General features: G+C 37.8%; 2 protein-coding genes across 4 annotated transcripts; one reads left to right on the top strand and one right to left on the bottom strand.

Annotated features, from left to right (window-relative positions):
• The first annotated feature begins 3,927 nt into the window (after positions 1–3,927).
• On the top strand, positions 3,928–7,002 carry LOC133797703 (B3 domain-containing protein Os01g0234100-like). Of its 3 annotated transcripts, none has more exons than XM_062235722.1 (8): positions 3,928–3,983; positions 4,511–4,563; positions 4,637–4,675; positions 4,965–4,996; positions 5,089–5,251; positions 5,351–5,557; positions 5,638–5,731; positions 5,845–7,002. In XM_062235722.1, the coding sequence occupies exons 2-8, from the start codon at positions 4,513–4,515 to the stop codon at positions 6,549–6,551; spliced, it is 1,293 nt and encodes a 430-aa protein (XP_062091706.1). In that variant the 5' UTR covers positions 3,928–3,983; positions 4,511–4,512; the 3' UTR covers positions 6,552–7,002. The 3 variants fall into 3 exon arrangements, 2 of the variants coding, with proteins under 2 accessions (XP_062091706.1, XP_062091693.1); XR_009875684.1 differs by lacking the exon at positions 3,928–3,983 and having other exon boundaries at positions 4,373–4,563; positions 5,845–6,615; positions 6,730–7,002; XM_062235709.1 differs by lacking the exon at positions 3,928–3,983 and having other exon boundaries at positions 4,373–4,563.
• A 1,841-nt stretch (positions 7,003–8,843) lies between these two features.
• On the bottom strand, positions 8,844–9,608 carry LOC133821758 (secreted RxLR effector protein 161-like). The gene has a single exon (XM_062253904.1). The coding sequence runs from the start codon at positions 9,606–9,608 to the stop codon at positions 8,844–8,846; it is 765 nt and encodes a 254-aa protein (XP_062109888.1).
• Positions 9,609–22,602: the final 12,994 nt, after the last annotated feature.

The following is a 22,602-nucleotide window of genomic DNA, read 5'->3' on the forward strand; positions in this document are numbered from 1 at the left end:
GGTCAGGCTACGTTCCGCATGCTTACTGTCGAGCCTAGCTCCCTTAGGCTGGACTTTTGGTTAAATATAATCAAACACATACATTATACAGTACACAATCAAATGCAGCATATACAAGCATGTCTACTCGAATAATCACATTCATATCCATTTATAGGAGTCCAAGCCCCAACCACAACCAGGGTACAGTTTTCTTACCTCGAGTTCCGTGCAATAGACAAAACGGCCTCAAGTACGATCCTAATCCTGAGCCTTGCGATAATCTAGTCACAAACATACTCATATTAGGGATTAATTTCAAATCCCGAGCCTCGCCCAGACCCTACTCTTAAAATTATTATCCCCAGTTGACGGGGCATTAGAAACACCCACGGAACCCCCCAAGTGGGCCACCAAATGGATTTTCGAACTCCCCGAGCCTTAATCTTAAAATCAGCGAAACCCTATTTCAGGGCACCTGGCGCGGTTGCGCCTACAGAAAGTTTGGGCTTTCTAGGGTACTGGTGCGGTCGCGCCATAGCATAGCGCGGTTGCGCCACTGACTCCGAAGCCCAAAATTAAAACCAAATCCTAAGGTTCTAGGACCCTAGCGCGGTCGCGAGAAACCCAAAAATACCCATAAATTATAGTGTTCTTCCCCAATTCTCAACTCTGCGATTCCCTTGCATAGCAAACCCATAAAATCGACCCCAAACAAACTTCCCAATAAGTTTGTGACCACAAAACGACTTATACATCCCAAACAACCTATTACCAACATTAACCAACTTCAATAATGCACCAAAACTCATCAAAACTACAACACACCAACAATTAACATGTTTGAGCTTAGAACTCAAGCTTCCATCAACCAAATCTGAGAATCTTAAACCCAAATCACATATTCTAGCAGTATACCAAAGTTTAGTGCAACAAAAAACTTATTTCAAAACTCAATACACCCAAATCCTAACTCTAAGCAATTCAATCTCAATTCAAAAATCTCAAACTCCCAAAATTCAAGAACATAACCATTGAAATGAAAAACAAGGTCACTAAGTTCTCACCTTCTCTGAATTTCAAGTTTGTAGCTGAATAAAGACACCCTTGGCAGTAGTAGGTCTCTTAAGTCCCTTCAATTCCTCCTAAGAATCCTTCCAACTCTAGATTAAGCCTAAGTACCTTTGCACTTTTGATGTCCTTTGAGTGATTTCCTAAAGATGACCTTTGAGGGAAATGTCCAATGCCCAAACACGATCTGCCTAGACTCAGCTAAACCCTCAGCCAAATAGGTCAAAAGACCATCCTACCCTCACCCCAAAATTTCTCTTCAAAGCATCACCAAGAGCAAATTGGTCAATTTTCCCAAAACCCCACTATACCTTAAATTAACACCCTAAATTCACAATTAAATTACTAATCCTCCAAATATTAATATTTCTTCCAATAATTCCCCACTAATACCCCACATACACAAAATTACCAAAATACCTCTTGGCTCACCCCGAACCGGGTATAAGTCCCCGTTGTGACTTTTTCGCCAAATTGCTCTAAAGGATCAACTAAAGTCAGTTATCGCAAATATATCTACATAATAATGTGGTTTCAATCACATAACACATATAATTACAATTATACCCTTAATGGGTCAAAATTACAAAAATGTCATTTTTCACAAAACCGGGTTCACGATCACATTTAATACACATAAGCATGCATAAATATTTAGATCATAATAACTCATATATTTCACATAATCACACATATATTCTATTAAGTTCATGTAATAATCCATTTATGTCCTCCTGGCACGCTAATCAAGGCACTAAGCCCTATTAGTAAATTTGAGACGTTTCATGGGCCCACTAATTTGTGTTCTTCCAGAAATGAAGAGAAATGTTTTACAATATATCAATGAAATTACCTATTTAACCTTATTTTTAATGTTATGATAGGTTAAATATAAGAAATATTGTTATACAAAGTAGTGCAAATTCACAATGATTTCTCATAATGGTGATATAAAATTTGACTTTTTGTTGTAGTTATTTAAAAATTGATTTTTTAGATATAAAGTAATACAATGAAGTATCTAAGCATTATCAAAAAGTTTGAGAGCATTTGGAGATGATTTGAGTTGATTTTGAGAAAGCTGACCAACTGTCGCCACTTTTGGAGGCGACATGTCGCCTGACCTTTTGGCCATATGTTGCAAACATAATATGTGACATGTGTGTTGGGCATAGTGCCCTTAGAGCAATGAAAGTAGTTCGTTGCTTATGAAATTTATAAAAGAATTTTTTTTATATAATTAATATTTATTATTATTGAATAATATTTAGATAAATATCGAAAAATTCCTAATTCATTAATGTAGCTATAATCTTGTATGCATACAAGAGAATTAAAATTATAGATAATGAATTAAATAGTCTGTAGTTTATATTAAAGTTATGGAATTTTTAATCAAACATTGCTAGTACAGTTCACTGGTATTATGAATACATGTGATCTAGATTGGATCACTAATGTAGATAGACATCTCAGTGGAGGTGCTTTATATAATAATGATTATATGAGACTGCCAATATGTATTTAACTCTTTATTAAATACTGTTATTATCATATCAATTGTTGATATGCAAAACCTTAAAGAGTTATAATCATATCACTCGATAATCATATGCAAATCGATCTAAATCCTGAAGTTATCATGAACTCCTGTTTATGTTATTTGGATAATTTGATTCACTCATTAAGGTCTGTCAGAATGATCAGGCTAACAACTTTTATTTTTGGGGCTCATTGATGTAGATGGCTGGGGACATGATTTACAGATATGGAATCCAAACCTTCTTCATAAGAAGATTGAATAATGATTACCTTAAGTGTTAATTTTGGAACTAAACAATATGAGGCTTCTAATTTATAAAAGTTATATAAATTAACTGTTCGCTAGTGAATTAATGGTACTTAATAATAAAGAGGTAATTAGAGGGGTAAAAGGGTAATTTAACATAGCTCTAATTATGAACCAATTATTGGAGGATTGAATTATATGAAGTGATTAAATCAATGGACACTTAGTAAAATACTCAGTAAATAAAAGTCTATAATTACAAGAGTGCAATCCCATATTTTTTATTTTTTTTCTATCTAAAAAAATAAATAAGATTATTATATTAAATAGTTTAATTAATAATCTAAATTTATTGGAGGTTGAAATTATAGATCTGTAGGTCCCCGGATCGTCTCTATAAACAATGTATAGGGTAAGAGTAGCAATAGAATAAGTATGGATATATTTGTCAAGAAAAGCAGTTTTTGGGCAAATATGTAATTATGAGATAATTATTATTAATATATTTATTATTTATTTAATTGTAATTTTCGTAATTATTAATTAATTAAATAAAATAATTAGTTTTGAATTAATTATGTTATCTTATTTTAAATTAGTTTGAGAAATTTATTAAATATTTAAATTTTAGAAATTTATAATTAGATAACTGATTTGGAATCAATCAGATATCACAAGAATTGTTAGATTGATTTTGATTCAATTTAAATTCAATTAATATATATTAAATATAGTAATAGATAACAGTACAATATCTATACGCTAGTCACTGTCCTTAGACTATGACTTGCGTAGACTAAGTACCAAGGGCACTGGGGTAATTTCTCCCATCTTATTTTATTATTAATTGAAATTATTTTAATTAATGAAACCCTAGATGATTAATATAAATATATATTATTATATTTTTCTCTACAACATATAGATGATGAAATTCATTTTAACTGAAAGAGAGAGTTTTGTGATGAGAAAAATAAAAAGAGAAAAAAAATTGTTTCAATCATTCTATTTACTCAAACTCCATTGATCTCACTCCATTTTATTTACCCAAATTCTATTGTATCTCACTCCTTATTTATAAAAATATCAAGCAACTTTCTAGTGATTTGGAATAAAGTTTTTTGACAAAGTTTCTCTAACTTTGGTAAGCCTTATTATTTTTCTTTGTTGTTTGTGCTTTTGTTCATATACTTGTATATGGACCTCCATTGTTGTTCTTACCACTTATCCTCTACATTTAATTCAGAAAAAGATTATACAAAATTATTTAATAACAATTTCACATTTTTATTTATTAGTTTCTTTCCCTCCTTCCAATCATAATCTTACATTTATTCATTTTTATCTTTTATATTTTTTTTCAAGATAAAAGTTTCAACATGTGCTCAACTTTAACAAACACATTTGTGCACTGCACAGGAGAACCGACCCATTTGATAAATTTGAGATTGTACTCTAGTTTTAGCTTTTAGGGGCTATAATATAAGCAGAAGAATGGGACCCAAGATATAAGAAAACATCATATCATAGATACTCATAGTGATAATAAACAAATATTTTCCTTTTTAAAATAGAAATAATTTAAACGGTCGTCTGTTTAGCATTCTTGTAAATTGTTATTTTAAAGTTTAAAAGTTCCCTCCTGACCCTTGAGTTCTCTATACTATTAAGCCATGGTTGTTGCTCAACGAAGACAATCACCATCTGATTCTTCACCTCAAAAGGTACTCTTTTTCACTTTCTCATAGTTTTTCCACTTATGTAAGCCAACTTTGGGATTTTTGCTGCCCATTTCAGGTCAAGCGAGGGAGACCAACCAAAGAAAAGGAAATGCGAGTAAGACCCATTATGTTGTTTTAACATAACTTCTGGGTTTTTTTTTCCTGGAATAAATTCCATGTGTTGTTTTAATATTCCTACTTTTTGGTTTTATTGAGAAAATTATGCACTATCTGCTTCTTCCTATTTTGGTGGGGGTTTCTCTATTACTTTCTCTTTTGTTGTGCATGATAGAAGAAACAGTCCCAAAATACTTTAATCTTCTTTGCCACAGATTGTCTACAGAAGCTTGTTACATAACTTTTCCATCTTACTGTTGTTTATTTTATTGGAAACTCTTCTTCAGGTAGTCTGCTATGATCCAATGAAGACTGAGAGGTCCGTAAAATTTTTCCATTCTAACTGTTTTAAATTTATTGGAGATGTATCATCTTGTAAGTTGTAACGCTGCATCAACCTTTTATTTATAGCAATAAACGAAAGAAAGTCAATGTAGAAAGCTTGTACAATAATTCCAAAGCTGCATCACCTACCATGGAACGAGCATATGAGGTTCAAGCAAATTTAGCTCCTCAGTTCCCAAGCATGGTTAAACTTATGCTCCATTCTCATGTTTGTGTGGGGTTTTGGCTGGTAAACTTAATATTCTAAATGTTGTCTCTTATAACTTCTTGAAGTCTTAGTCATGGATTAGGAGATTGATTTTCTAGGCTATAACATTTTGGTTGGCAGGGTCTTCCTAAAAAGTTCTGTGATATGCATTTGCCAAAGCAAGATACAATGATGGTTTTGGAAGATGAGAGCGGGCAAGTATGTGATGCAAAGTATCTTGCATTGAAGGTGGGATTAAGTGCCGGATGGAGAGGGTTTTCAATTGCTCATAAATTAGTCGAGGGAGATGTTGTAGTCTTTCATTTAGTCTCTCCTCTTAAATTTAAGGTAATTGTTGATTGATTGCTGGTAAAATTTACTGCTTGACAAATAATATAACTATGACTTGCTTCACTATTTTTTGTTAGGTGTATATTATTAGATCACACTGTCCTGATGAAGTAGATGGTGCGCTTGGGCTTCTCAAATTAGAAGCTCACATGAAGCAAATGGATAATACTGGTAAACTAGTTTAAATTTCAGCTTAGAAATGGTTCCCAATCCAAGACAACAATTTCACGGCCTTCCCTTCTCCTTTATCCTTATCATTTTCATTTCATGTCATACTCACGCAGGAAACATCATTGCTTGTGAAAAGGAAACTAAAAGCTTAAAGCCTGATGTCTTGGACTGCCCTTTTAATATCAACATTCAAAAAACTATCTCTTGGACATCAGAACAATCTGATAAAGACTACGAAGTTATCGGGCCTGAGGTTTTGGATGGAATTAGACTTTCAGAGTCAGCTATAAGCTTTGAACAAGTGAAACACTTTGATGATTTCAACATTCTCGTCAATGGTTTGATCATAAACTCTGAGCTTCCCAAATACTTGCTGGCCAAGTACTACGAGCTCTGTCGTAGTCAGAAAGCATTTCTTCATGAGCATATTCTCGAGGGCCTTAACTGTAAACTTGTTGCTGGAGTCATCTCGGAGACAATTAACATAGCTGACGCCATCAGAGCCAGCAAGATCTCCAGCTCGGTCAATGATTTCACCACTTGGGAAAAGACCCTGAAAGCCTTTGAGGGGTTGGGCATGAATGTGGGATTTTTGTGTTCTCGACTAGAGCAGCTAGCAAGTCTAGCTTCAAAATCAAAGAGATATGAAAACGTTAAAGTTGAACGTGAGGATGCCAAAGAGGAGTTGAGGAGTTTGGAGAAAAAGATGTTGACAGTAAAAGACAGATTGAGTAGTCTTGACACTGAGTTTGAGGCCATTGGAGTTCATTTTCAGGACCTTCAGCTAAAGTTCAAAGAAGTTGCAAGCGCTCCTTGGTGATGACTGACGAGGAAGTTTCATTTTGCTGTTTCTTTCTTGAGGATACTTCATATGAATGTGTCAAGTACTGAATAGTCAAATACTAACTACATGGGGAAGAAGTCTTTTGTATTAGGGGTATATATGTATGTTTTTCACCCGACTCAAAATCTTTCTATACATTGGAGTTCATTTTCAGGACCTTCAGCTAAAGTTAAAAGAAGTTGCAAGCGCTCCTTGGTGATGACTGACGAGGAAGTTTCATTTTGCTGTTTCTTTCTTGAGGATACTTCATATGAATGTGTCAAGTACTAACTACATGGGGAAGAAGTCTTTTGTATTAGGGGTATATATGTATGTTTTTCACCCGACTCAAAATCTTTCTATACATAATGTACTTACTTTTAGAGAATGATAGCACCTTTTCAGCCTTTCCATTGAATCAAAATTACCTAGTGAAACTTCATGACTTTAAGATGTTAGAGCAATGCCACTTTTAAAGTCCCCAAACTCCTCAAATAACACCTTAAATAAAATTCAAAATGAGTGCTAAGGAAACTCTCTTGGTTAATCTCTTTTGCACTCTCTCTATATTTTGATGACATGTGTCATCTTTTAAAGCATATTTTTTAGTTTTATTAAAATTATGTCACTACACTTATTTCATTTTTCTATATATTAAAAAAAATCATTTAAAGAAAAAACATTAAGCTATATATTCATTATTATGCTTCCATTAATAGTATAATCTGAACCGGTCCATAATCTGAACCGGTCTTTCTCATAAGACAATTCTTGTTGCAGCTCCAAGTTCTCATAACTCAGTACATGTGTTGTATCTGACACATCTAAAACATCGATATATGAAACACGTCATGAACTCCTAATAAAATTGGAGGTAAGGCCAATCTGTAAGCTACCTGCCCAATCCTCTCCAGGATCTCAAAAGATCCCACAAACCTAGGGCTCAACTTGTCTTTCTTTCCAAATTGATTTGCTCCTTTCAATGGTGAAACTCGGAGAAAAACATAGTCACCCACTTAGAACTTCACGTTCCTACGCTTAGGATTAGTGTAGCTTTTCTGTATACTCTGTGAAACGAGCATTTGAGCTCTAATCTTCTCAATGGCTTCACTGGTTCTCTGAACCGCCTCAAGACCCAAATACTTCATCTCACCCATTACATCTTAATGAATGAGTGATCTACACTTTCTACCATACAATTTCTCATACAGAGCCATCCCGATCGTCGACTGGTAACTGTTGTTATAGAAAAACTCAATCAAAGGTAAATACTTACTCCAGGATCGCTCAATATCCAATACGCAAGCCTGTAACATATCCTCCAATATCTGAATCATCCTCTCAGATTGCCCATCTGTCTTAGGATGATAGGTTTTATTGAACTTCTACTGTGACCCATAGCCCTCTGCAGTCCTCAACCAGAACTTGGAAGTAAAAGTGGGATCCCGATCTGACACTATAAACTTCAGAGCCCCATGGAGACGTACAATATCCTTCACATATAGGTCAGCGTACTGATCCACAGTAAAAGTTGTCTTCACAGGCAAGAAGTGAGCTGACTTGGTATACCGATCCACGATCACCCATACTGAATCGTGTTGTCCCATCATCCTAGGCAATCCAACCACAAAATCCATGATTACGTCCTCCCATTTCTAGTCAAGGATACCTAAGGGCTGTAATAATCCCGCTGGCTTTTGGTGTTCAACTTTCACTTGTTGACAAGTTAAGCACTTAGCCATATATTAAAGTTTCAACCACATCTTTCTTCATCCATGGCCACCAATATAAAGATTTTAAATCCTAATACATCTTTGTGGTTATGAAAATTTGTAAGAGAAGAAATTGTTTTTTTTTTTATTTCTGTGTATTTCAATTGATAAAACACAAGCCTATTTATACAGTGTACACTCCTAATCCTCTTAATTACAGAATAAAAAACAAATCACAAAGATTTCTACAAATCATATAAATAAGGAAATTTCTTAATTTACAACTATAACAAAATTGTGGGATTTTTCTTTGATTTTCTCATATCTGTCAACACTCCTCCTCAAGCTGGATTGTAAATATTGATGAGTCTAAGCTTGTTTACTAGAAAATCAAACACTCGTTCGGATAACCCTTTTGTGAGGATATCAGCCAACTATTGATGCATTTGTACATATTTGATGTTGAGAATTCCTCCATCAATCTTTTCTTTAATAAAGTGACGGTCTACTTCAACGTGTTTAGTTCTGTCATGATGGTAGATTGATTATCACAGTAGAGTCGAATGGGAGCTTCATATTAAATCTTCAATTCCCCTAATAGGCGGTTGATCCATATTGCTTCGCACACTCCATGGGCCATGGCTCTATACTTGGCATCTGCGCTAATTCTTGCAACAACTGTTTGTTTTTTACTTCGCCATGTCACCACATTTCCCCATACAATTGTGTAATACCCAGATGTAGACTTTCTATCATCAACTAACCCAGCCCAATTTGCATATGTGAATACTTCAACCTTCCTCTCAGTTGTCTTTTTGAAGAAAAGACCTTTTCCTGGTGTCTGCTTGAGATACCTAAGAATTCTGTAAACTGCATTGAGATGTTCTTGACATGGATCATGCATATATTGACTGACCAGACTTACTACGAAGGCAATATCAGGTTTGGTATGTGAGAGATAGATAAGCTTCCCTACTAGTTGCTGGTACCCTCCTTTATCAACTGAACTTCCTTCAAACATTTTTCTCTTTTCTCTGAGCTCGATTGGAGTTTTATTGGGTTTACTACCAAGCATTACTGTTTCATTTAAGAGATCAAGAGTGTATTTTCTTTGAAATACAGAAATCCCTCTTTTGCTCCTAGCAAATTCCATTCCCAGAAAATACCTGAGTGCTCCCAGATCCTTGACTTCGAACTCTTTTGCCAACATTTCTTTGATCAAAATCATCTCTTCACTATGGTTGCCAGTGACAATGATATCATCAACATACACAATCAATATTGACATTTTTCCAATTTCTGATTGTTTGATGAAGAGGGTATGGTCTGTTTGGTCTTGCATGTATCCGAGCCCCTTTACTACTTTCAGGAATCGATTGAACCATGCTCGAGATTGTTTTAGACCATAGATAGATTTATTTAGCTTGAAAACTTTGGTTGTATTAGGAGATTCTTCAAACATTGGGGGTTGAACTCATGTACACTTATTCTTACAGTTCTCCATTCAAAAATGCATTTTTTACATCAAGTTGAAGCAACTCCCAATCTAGGTTGACAGCTAGCGAGAGCAATACTCTGATAGTATTGAGTTTGGCAATTGGGGTGAAGGTTTCAGTGTAGTCAATTCTGTAGGTTTGAGTAACACCTTTGGCAACTAACTGTGCTTTGTACCTTTCAATGGATCCATTTTGCATTATATTTGACCGTGAATACCCATTTACACCCTATTACTTTCTTGTCAGGTGGTAACTCCACTAATCTCCAAGTTCCATTCTGCTCAAGCGCTTTTATCTCTTCAAGAGTTGTCGTCTTCCATTGAGGAGTATCAAGTGCTTCATTGATATTCCTGGGAATCACAATATCTGACAGACTAGAGGTAAAAACTATAAATGGAGAAGATAATTTAGCATAAGAGATAAATTTTGAAATAGGGTGTTGGGTACAAGATCTATTTTCTTTTCCTTAATGTAATATGAATATCTAGATTTGACTGAGTGTTTGAGGGAAGTTTACCTGGATCATCTAAGGGAAGAGGTACCATCACCGATCAGACTCTTGACCGTGATAAGGATTTGCTAGTTGTTTATTTCTTTCTCTTCTGGTATACACCCGTATTTCTTTCTGTATGTTTTGATCTTGAGGAGTAGGAGAAAGTGGATGATCTTGAGAAGCAGGAAAAGATGGATGATCTTGGAGATAAGGAGTCATTTCTAACTCTGAAGGGAATGAAGTGTGTAGGGGTAATTCTAAACCCCACAACCACTGAGCTTCTTTCTCATGATGGATGTGCTCCCCCTAAAGTGAGGTGAGAGTGAAATAAGGAGAATTGTAAAAAAAAAAAAAGTGAGGAGGTGTAGGATTTCTTGGTGAGCGGACAATAACAACGGTAGCCCTTCTATGTAGGGGAATAGCCGAGGAAGATTGTTTTCATTGCCCTAGGATCAAGTTTACTTCGGTTGTGGGAGTGCACATGGAAAAAGGCAGTACAGCCAAAAACTTTGACCGGGAGAGTATTGGTGGAAGTGTGAGGGTAGAGAGACCAAAAAATGGAGTATGGTGTTTTGAATTGAAGGGGCCTACTGGGGAGGCGATTAATGAGATAAGTAGCAGTAAGGAAAACGTCGCCCCAAAGATATTTTGGAACATGCATATTGAACATAATGGCACGGGCTACTTCTAAGAGATGGTGATTTTTCCTTTCGGCTACTCCATTCGGTTGTGGAGTATCTACACATGAGCTTTGCTGAACAATCCCATCCTATAGAAGATAGGGACCGAGGGTGGAGTTGAAATATTTAGTACCATTAGCGGTACGAAGTGTCCGGATAGATGTCTAGTATTGTGTTTGGATCATTTTGTGGAAATCTTGGAAGACTTGGGAGGTTTCATATTTGTGCCTAAGTAGATAAACCCAAGTGGTTCGTGTATGATCATCAATGAATGTGATAAACCAAAACTTACCAAAGGAGGTAGTGACTGTTATCCCCAAAATTTGAAAACGATGACGTGGCAATAGAAATGACAAATGGCAAGGAATGGTTGGGTGATCTGGCTTAGGAGTGACCCGGTAGACCAGTGAAGAATTTTGACTGGCCAGTCAAGTGTCATGACCGCCCAGGCATGACCTTGGCCGACCAGTCACATGATTGTCTGCCCAGACATGACCTTGGCCGACCAGTCATGACCATGTCCGACCAGTCATGTCCTTGTCCGACCAGTCACATGTTTGTCTGCCCAGGCATGACCTTGGCAGCCCAGGCATGACCTTGTTCGACCAGTCATGACCATGTCTGCCCAGTTAGGTCCATGTTTGCCCAGTCAGGTGCATGTCTGCCCAGTAAAGTGTTTTGCCGAGCAGTGAAGGTTTGGCCGACCAGCCTGGATGTGATATGGATCGACTAGACAGAGCAGGGCTATGCAAAAGATCCCAAAAACGGCTTCAACAAGAATCGGTCTTGGCTTGCGCGAGAATCTCTCAGTTTATCCCATAAATATAGTGTATCGTTATATTTTGAATATTATTGTGAATTAAATATAGTGAGAATAACAAAATATCCCGATTATGGGGGACATCATCTGTACGATCATGAGCCTATAAATACAAGGCTCATGGCATCATAAAAGGATTCTTTCTAATTTTCTAGAGAGGGTAATTGTATCTTGAGAGAACTCTTGTATTCTTGTAATCCGCACTGAAGAAACTCAGTTGACTCAGGTTCATCTGATCTTGAGTGTAGATCTATAATCATAACTCTAAGTGGATTAGGCTATTACCAACACATTGGGGCTGAACCACTATAAAAATCGTCTGTGTCGTTTATTTCTCTTGAAGGTTTTTGTCGTTTTGACGTCTACACATCGTTGGCCAAAAACGCGGTCAACAGTGACCTTTGAAGGACCCCATAACTCACTGTGAACAAGGGAGAAGGGGCTGGAAGGCGTATATAGTTTGCGAGGAAACAAAACACGAGTATGTTTAGCAATTTGGCAAATATCACATTGAAAATCAGCAACCTTTTTATTGATAAACAAAGAAGGAAACAAGTGTTTTAAATATAAAAAACTTGGATGTCCAAGTCGACAATGCCATAACATAATGATTCGAGAATTTGAATCAAAAGCAGAATTAGAAATAGAACTTGAAGCCAGACAATGTAAAGAAGGCTCCTCTTTAGGCGGATGCTGAAAGAAATAAAGTCTGTCACGAATCCTAACACTACCAATCATCCACCCCGATGATAGATCCTGAAATTGATAAGAATTGGAGACAAATTTAGCAAGACAATGATTATTAGAGGTTAATTTCTGAATAGAGATTAAATTGCATTTTAATGAAGGAATGTGGAGTACTGATTTAAGAAGTAAATTAGTAGACAATTTTATGGTGCCAATTCCTGCAATAGGTGAGTGAGTACCATCTGTAATATTTTTTTTGTGAATAAGATCATTGTATTGCTCAAAACCAATTCATGTACAATTTCCATATATGATTCTAACTCTATAAATCCCCAATATATCTATCTTCTATACATCAGCTAGATATTTTTACAAATAGATTGAAACCAATCTCTATCTAAATGATTTGTCTTGTTTGGTATTATAGTGTATATCCGCAAGCTAATCACTCTTTGTATTGCTTGGACCGTATGAGTTGTAGACCAAACCTTTTGGGACCATAGTATATCATTCCTCACTCTCCAAATGTGATAAACCAAGGAAGCAACAATAGCTGTCAAGATACTTTTTCGAAATCTACTCCATCTCCTTGTTTTGAAAATCCATTGTAGCAAGTTCTCATAATCCTCTGTTTTTACTTTCCAACCCAGCCACTTCTTCACTTGTAATAGACATGTCTTGCTATATTTACACTGAAAAAAGAGATGATGAATATCTTCATTATGTTCTCCACAGAATAGACAAGATGGATCCATAGATGAGTTGTAATTGCGGATGAAGACCCTGGTACGCAATCTCTGATGCATAACTAACCAAAGTATAAACCTGTGCTTTGGTATAGAAAATCTCTCCCAAACCAACTTTGCCCAATGCACTTTGAGAGGTGAAGCAAACAACAAGTCATGACTTGTTTTAATACTGAATTTTATGGCTGAAAAGGATGCCAAATCCATTTTTGCTTTAAAAAGATCCTTAACAGCCACCATTTTCCTCCAATACCAGCTGCAAGCCGAGGGAGCTTTGTATTCCCACCAATCCAATTGCTTCAAATATATACTATGAATCCATTTAACCCACAAATTATCTTTTTTGGAAGCAATAGCCCATATATATTTCCCTATAGCTGCAACATTCCAGTCCACAACCCTCTTAAAACCCAATCCTCCAACTGTCTTAGAATTACAAATGGTATGCCAAGCAACAAGACCAGGCCCTGAGTGATCACTCATTCCTCGCCAAATAAAGGCTCTACAAATGGCATCAATTTCCTTCAGTATCTTCTTCGGCAGTATCATGATTTGAGCCCAATAAGAATGTATGGAAATAAGTACTGCATTAATTAATGTAACTCTTCCCATATAAGATAAATTCTGAGAGCTCCATTGCCTGATTCTATGCACCATTTTCTCTAAAATAATTCCACATTCCACCGAAGAAATTTCTTAGAACATATTGGAATACCAAGATATCGGAAAGGTAAATAGCTTCTAGCAAATCCTGAAGCTTCCAGCACTCTATTTACCTCAGCCTCCACCATACCACTACAGAATAGAGCAGATTTGTTTTGATTTGGTACCAAACCTGATGTCCCCGAAAATAGTTTGAGTCCTCTAAGCATCCATAGAATAGAGATAAAATCTCCATGACAAAATAATAATAATAATTCATCCGCAAAGCACAAGTGATTTAATCTCAGGTAGTTGCATTTAGCATGATACTTATAATCAGATAGAGATCCCACTTTAATCATGATTCTAGACAGATACTCCATACCTAACACAAACAATAATGGAGACATTGGATCCCCTTGCCTTAATCCCCTTTTAGTTGCAAAGAAACCATGCATAGAGCCATTGAGAAATAATGAGAATTTAGGTGATCTAACACAAATCATAATTAACTGAATAATCTTCCTCGGAAAATTAAAAGCAGTAAGCATTTCCTCTATGAAATCCCATTCTATTGTGTCATATGCCTTCTGCAAATCAACCTTAATCATACAGCTTGGCTTACAGTGTTTCCTTCCATAATGCTGAACTAAGTCTTGACAAATCATGATATTGTGTGCTATGTACCTCCCATGAACAAAACCCCCCTGATCTCTGCAATCAAATCAGGAAGAACCCTTCTCAATCGTGCACAGATCATTTTGGATGCAATTTTATATAACACATTACAACAGGAGATGGGATGGAAATCACTTACTTTGGTCGGAAATTTGGTTTTTGGAATGAGGGTGATGGTTGTAGGATTAATCTCTTTAAGAAGTTTCCCCGTGGATAGGAAGTCTAAGACAGTCGAACAAACCTCAACACCTATTAAATTCCAATTATCCTGATAAAAAAAACTACTATAGCCATCAAGACCAGGGGCCTTCAGTCCTGGAATGGAGAAGAGGGCATCTTTAACTTCCTGAGCTGTAAAAGCTTCTACCAGCAGCCTAGAATGCACCTCAAAAATGACCAGACCTAAGTCAACAACAGCCTGTGAAACCTTCCTCCTACTATGCAATTGAGTCCCCAATAAATTTTGATAATATTCTAAAAAAGCTCTTTGTACACCTTCCACTGTATCCACCCAGGTACCATCTTCAGTGTGTATAGAGAAAATGCGATTATGTATCCTTCTAGCTTTCAATGAGGCATGAAAAATAGCAGTATTTTCATCACCATTCATCATCATCCAGCTTGCTTTTGCTTTTTGTGCTAAAAACAACAGATATGCTCTATTTAATCGAGTGAATTCTTCCCTAGCCAATATCTTCTATCGGATTATAGACTCATTGAGAGGATCTTGGTGCAAGCTTTCTTGAATTTCCAGCAGGCAATGCTTGGCTTGAGCTTCAACCTTTTGAATGTCATGATAGCCTTCTCTATTTATTTCCCTGAAAATCTCTTTAAGTCTCTTTAACTTCATGACTAATTTATACATCTCAGAACCTGAAGCTAATATGTTCCAATTAGTGCTAACTTTAGTTGCATATGATGAAGCTTCCTTCCACATTCTGAAGTACCTGAACGGTTGCTTACCAGGATTCACAGCCAAATAAAATGAAACAAGAATGGGACTGTGATCAAATATACCTTCAGGTAGAAAAACTGCTTCAGAGTTCGGGTATTGATCTGTCCATTTCAAGTTAACCATAGCCCTGTCGATTTTAGAATAGACTCGATCCTTAGACCTTTGCTTGTTCATCCATGTATAAAAACACCCTGAAAATTTCAAGTCTTCCATTTGGAAAGTGATCATGCAATCTTGAAGGCTCAGAGAAGGCTTCATAATAGTCTTCTTACCAACTCTTTCATTCTGATGCAAGATCTCATTGTAGTCTCCCAATATCATCCAAGCCTCATCAATCTTCAATGCTAACTCTTGAATATCCAGCCACAGTTGATCCCTCAATTTCACATCATTAAAACCATATACAAATGTGATAAAAAAACTTCCTGCCGTGTGTGTGGCTCGAGCAAAACAATGAATGAACTGACTAGTACAAACTCTAATATCAAGAGTATACATATTCGGATTCCAAGCTACTATTATTCTTCCTTTATCTAGCCAAGGATTGTTAGTAGTTAAACACCAACCAGAAAATAAACTTGAATATAAATTGCTCGTATTTTTATTCTTAACCTTTGTTTCAAGAAGACTAACCAGCCCAACTTTCTTGGAAATGATTAATTGCTTAATCTCTCGATGCTTAAGTTGGCTGTTAATCCCTCTTACATTCCAACATAAAATCTTATCCATGTTCTGCAGAGGGATCTCCCCCCTCTCCAGTATTCAACCTGCTTACTCCTTCTTCCTCTTGTTCCTCTGTCAGGATAACATACTTGTAATGCCCTGGATAGCCAAGATCGTTACACTGTGTGTTTATAAAGGTGCTGGACTTGCTAATCAAGTCATTTAATTAAAAACGTGTTACTGAAACTACATTGGAACTAGGGTTAAAAGATTTTGGTCTCAAAAGCTGCATTTCTTATAAATAACATTTTCTGTTTACACGGGATCCTAAAAATAATAAGATTAGAACCATTTACAAAGATTCAAGATTTAAATACAGTAATTAGCCATTCTAAGGCAAAACAGACTGTTAGGTATTCCTTGTCCTGATCCACTCCTCGGCCATGGCGGCCGAACAGCTTGCTATGTACATTCAGCCCCGCAGCTCTCCTTCTCAGGATTGGTCCAACTTTCCTTTGCCTTTACCTGCACCACGTAGCACCCGTGAGCCAAGGCCCAGCAAGAAAACACAACAACAGAGCATAATCAATCAACAGGCAATCCAATATCTCATATCACATAAACATGTTCTCAACAGTCTAAGCATCCATAATAATCAAGTACTCAGCATACCAAACATATCTATTCATATCAATAATCAATAATCAATTCACAAATGATAACTAGGGTTAGCGCCCTTAGGCTGCACCCTCTATTTATCCCACTGACTCCGGCCCGCTTAAACCGAGCTCAGTGAATATTAAGCTGTCCTCGGCTACCAGTGGCCAAGCCGCGCCCTGTGCGCAAATATTGTATACGGCACCCTTAGGTTGTTTATCACATGTCCCATGGCATAATACCATCCTGACATTACACAGATATCGGGAGCACTTAGTCTCATCACAAACACATAATCGGGTGCAGTTTTCTTACCTTTAAATTCGCTAGCTTTGTTCACTTTGATCCTTGAGCACGATCTCTCTTGAGCCCTAGCGCCCACCTAGTCATGACCATAGATTAGAATCATCACCAAACCTCAAGTCCAAAGCCTAACCTCGGGACCAATCCCGAGCCCTCGGGAAGCCCCAATTCCACCAAACGGGGTGGTGGAATCGAACCCCGAACCCCCGGGCAAAAGCCCTTGAAAATAACTCAAAAACCCCTTTCTGGAAAAAGGGTAGCACTACAGCGCTCTTTGGAGGGTGCTACAGCGCTACAAACAGAGCCCAAAATCGTCCCACGGTAAATGGCCTAGTGCTACAGTGCCCAAAGCCTAGCGCTGTAGCGCTGGTCACAGAACAGCAAATGCTGCTTTTCCCTCCTTCGACTTTCCCCGAGCCAAACCTTACCAAAACTTCTCCAAACATCAACCAAACTTAGAATCAAGCTTACTAACATGTCTAACTCATCCCAAGCACCCCAACCATACAAAACTTAAACACATGCACCCCTAATCCAAGATTTCACCATAGCTGAACCTAAAATTCAAAAACTCAGCAAAACAGCCACTGAAACCACAAAGTTCAAACTAGAATCCCTTACCTTTGCTGGATGAGTTTAGCCTAGGTTGTCCTCCTCACAAGCTTGACCTTCTCCTCCTCAAATCCTCAACCTCAACTCCCTAGGATTCCCACGGAACTTTTCTTAGAAAACCAACTCAAAACTAATACCAAAAACTGAGTGTTAACCTCAAAATCTTACCTCAAGTGGATGGTTTGTTCTTGCTAAATCCCTGCCAATTCTTCCAGCCAGATCAAAGACCTTAACCTCAAGTTTCTGCTCTGATTCTCCCTAAGTTTCTGCCCCAAAAGTCCTCAAGAGATGGTGAAGAAAACTTGAACCGAGAGAGAGAAAAGAGTAGACTTCCAATTCCCTTTCTTTCCTTCTTTTTCTTTTCTTCAGAATTCCAGCCCCTTCTACAAATTCCACTAAGTATAAAGCCTGATAATACTTATCCCTTATAAGCCAAATGACCCATTTGCCCTCCCCTTTATTTCTAAATCTTTTAATCCACCTAGAGGCATTTTGGTCATTTCACCCAATTTCCCGCTAATTCCTCGAGTGTCTCTAATATTTACCGCTTACTTACCGACACCTAACCAAACACCAACTATATTCTCCAATATCAAAATAGACCCCAATATATTCTCTAAATTCCCATTTATACCCCCAGGCTCACCCCGAGCCGGGTATAAATCCCCGCCGTGACTTTTTCGCTAAACCGCTCGCTAGGATCGTCTCGAATCACAGATCACAAATATATCCACATAATAATGTGTTCTCAACAATTTATCACATATATATGCAATTATGCCCTCAACGGGCCCAAAAATTACGATTATGCCCTTCTAACCTAATCAGGGCCTACATGCATACTAATACACATAGTCATGCATCTCATATATTCAAATAGTCATATAACATACTTTTAATCATTAAATCTCATAAATTCCAATTATGCCCTCTCATCACACTAATCAAGGCCCTTAAGCCTTATTAGTAAATTTGGGTTGTTACAATACTGGTTTGTCATAACCGTTGCTGGTGCAGAAACAACTGGCACCCTGACTCCCTTGTTTGCTTGCTGAAAACCTTCCTCATCTACTACTGCTGCACCAAATTTGGATCAAACTTCAATTATTTAGGAACCCATACTTGTTTTCCTTGATTCTTCCTTCTACATACTTGAGCCTCATGCCCAATCCCAGAACAGCTTTTACAAATAATTGGAATCCATTCATACTCTACTTGGAAATCAATTTCCTAGTCAAACTCATTCAAGAAACTAATTGTTGCTGGAAATTGCTGATCCATAATGATCTCAATAAGAATGCGAGGATAATAGAGTCTATCTCTGTATTTGGTGATGTTATCTACTTGAATTGGCCGCCCTACTTGCCCCACAATCTTGAAAAGAGATTTCTCACCCTAATACTTAATGTTCAATCCTCCCAGTTGAATCCAAGTAGGAACTACAGTAATATCCTCCTTTGTAAAATCATCAACTGAGTTCCACGACTTCATAACCAGTGGCTTCTTGCCAAGAAACAAATACCCACCATTAAGAACTCGATCACGGAAGTCCAAATTGTGGAATCGAATGATGAAAACACCTCGTGAGAGTACTCCTACTTTGTCCACATTTTCCTTCCAAAGCCTCCTTACAAATCCATCCAAAATACTAACCGGAGGATTAGCTCCCACAACATAGCAAACAATAGAAGGTTGCCAAAAGTTAATCTCCTCAACGATATCCTCAGGTTCAATCTTGACACCAAGTTTCCTCCCCTGGTTCAGATTAGGATTTACTCCTTTTGGCGATTCTCCACTAGATCGTACAACAGGTTGTTCAATTACAGGAGATCTCAAAATCGGAGTAGAAGCATGCTTACCTAACAACACATCCTGCATAGCTTTCTCAGATGCAGTCAGCCAACTCCCAAGATCCGTGCGAATTGCAGTCTGTTGTGGAGTGGAATCAGGCATTACTTGTGACAGATCCGTGTTCAACTTCGTAGACTCCATATCTGCATCCTCGATAATTTCCAATTCTTGTAACCCCAGAATTGCATCCATAGACTACGTTTTAATGGTTCTATCCGAAGAAGATGGTCCTCACTTCTTGCCATTACTCTTACCCTTAGCTTTTCCCCCATTCCTAGCCCCCTTAGCCATAGCTCCGGCGAGAGTCACCGAGAGAGAGGAAAGGAAGAAAGGAAGTAAAATTATTATATCTAGCTACCATCTGCAATCTTAACACTAGAGGTGGTAGAACAAGGACAATAAGAATCAAACAAATGGAGTAAACCTGTCATGTGATCAGTTCTTCCTGAATCGATGATCCATGGTGTTTGGAGAGTGAAAGAAAAATTACCAGAATGTTCAATTGACGCACTATGAGACTCGAGACCAGACTTGGGTTATATGGAGAATTGACTGAGGAGCGTGTATAAATGTTCGAGTTGTTCCTGACTGGATGAAGGGGCGGCAGGACCGTTCGTATTGGTACCACTCGCAATCTGAGTCTAATAGGCTTTTTTGTCATTCGGGCGACAATGAGTCCAGTTTGTTGGTTTTCCATGAATTTCCCAACAAGTGGAGCGAGTGTGACATGACATTGACAATGATCATACCAAGGCCGATCACCCTTATGATTAGGTCGAGGGTCAGGATTGGACCGGTCAAATGGCAGTGGGCCAGACCTGGAGACTAGGGCTGAGCTCTCGACGGTTAGCGATTCTGGAGTGGTGGGCATGATGTGACAGTGTGCTTCTTCACATCTGACCTCAGAGAAAGCTTCTTCAGTGTTAGGAAATGGAGAACGACTAACCAAACGACCCCGAACTTCATCAAGATTGTTGTTCAACCCAGTAAGAAATTCAAAGGCCCGCTCTTTTTCTAATTGTTGGCGCTGGAGTGTGGTGCAGGTAGCACATAAAGGACTGGTATCCATGTACAAATCGAGTTCCTGCCACAGGTCTTGTAAGTCTGAGAAATATTGGATTATAGTGTGATTACCTTGCTTAATATCTTTGAGTTTGGTATGAATCTCAAAAATCTGAGAGGCATTCCCAAGGTCAGAGTACATCTTTTTAGCAGCATCCCATACTTCCTTAGAAGTTTTAAAAAATAAGTACATGTGACTGATTTTTTGATCCATTGAATTAATAAGCCACACAAGGACATTAGAATTCTCAACCTGCCATACCTTGTAAGTGGAGTTAGTCAGAGGAGGGGCAGAAAGGTCACCGGTGAGGTACCCAAGTTGGCCACACCCACAGATGACTAACTTTACAAACTGCGCCCATTATAGATAATTCTCACCATCGAGTCTATTAGTTGTGATATGGAGAGAACTAGTATCATGGCTATAAATGGAGAACATGGAGCCACTAGATTGATGTTGGGCCTGAGTGTGGGCTTGGGTTTTGGTAGGCCTACTTATTTGAGAAGAAATATCTTCATTGTTGGACATTGGGACTCGTGCGGCTGTGAAGCTGGAAAGGCTAAAGGAACCGAGGCTTGGTGAGGAGTGCCACTGAGGGCTACGTTGAGAGGAGCTGGTTCAAAGATGGGTCTGGAGGGTTATGCCAGACTGAGGTTCCTGACAGAGGGTGTCGACACCGAGGGTGGGCCGGAGGAGGTAACTTGAAGCAGAGGACGTCACTAGACTGGAATGACTGCTTGGAATGCCAAAGGATATAGCCGAGACTCGCGACTGGAGCTACGACTGGAGAGGCTGATGACCGGAGAAGACCCGCGACTAGACACCTAAATCCCACCTAGAGTCGAGGAGGTCACCAAAAAACAAAAAATGAGATCGAAGATGAGAGAGAGAGTCGTACGACTCTAATACCATGTGAAAATTTGTAAGAGAAGAAATTGTTTTTTTATTTCTGTGTATTTCAATTGATAAAACACAAGCCTATTTATACAGTTTACACTCTTAATCCTCTTAATTACATAATAAACAACACATCACAAAGATTGCTACAAATCATCTAAATAAGGAAACTACTTATATTACAGCTATAAAAAATTGTGGGATTTTTCTTTGATTTTCTTAAATCTGTCAATAGTGGTGCCTAGATGTAGCGAGTAGGGAGTGGTATGAGACTCATCCAGAATCTCTCACTTGATACCCACCTCCATCGGAACACATATATGATCCTTATATCTCAGCATATCAGTCTTGGAGACCATAAAGTCCTTAGCCACTCCAACTAGGACGACATCTCAATGCTTTATTGATTGAGGATCTTTCATCTGAGCTTCCTTAATCATCTCAAGAAGTGTAGATTACAAAGTAATATTGGCTAATTGGACCACCACAAACTCTATCCCCGCTCTAAACATTTCATCTGCTAACTTCCCTGATATCTGGTTCGAATTAAACAACTACCCTAGACCTCTCTGACTCAAGGCATTTACTACCACGTTGGCTTTCCCTGGATGGTAAAAGATTTCACAATCATAATCATTTACCAGTTCCAACCAATGTCTCTTTCTTATATTCAGATCTTTTGTGTGAAAAAGTACTTCAAACTCTTATGATCAGTGTATATCTCGCATTTCTCCCCATACAGATAATGACGACACACATTCATTGCGAATACCACTGCTCATATTTCTACAGCTGTCGTGAAGCATAAGCAATCACCTTCCCAGCCTGCATCAGAACACAACCCAAAACTTGTCTTGAAGCATCGCAGTAGACCACAAACTTCTCCTGATCAGAAGGAAGACTAAGTACCAGTGCAGTAACCAATCGCCGCTTCAACTCCTGAAAATTGTTCTCACACCTATCTATCCAAACAAACTTCGGATTCTTACGTGTCAACTCAATTAAAGGCGTTGCAATTCTCGAGAATCCTTCAACAAAACGCTGATAGTATCCTGCCAACCCAAGGAAACATCTAATCTCTGAGGTACTCCTT

This window comes from Humulus lupulus, chromosome 1, assembly GCF_963169125.1.
Source record: "Humulus lupulus chromosome 1, drHumLupu1.1, whole genome shotgun sequence".
Lineage (NCBI taxonomy): Eukaryota > Viridiplantae > Streptophyta > Magnoliopsida > Rosales > Cannabaceae > Humulus > Humulus lupulus.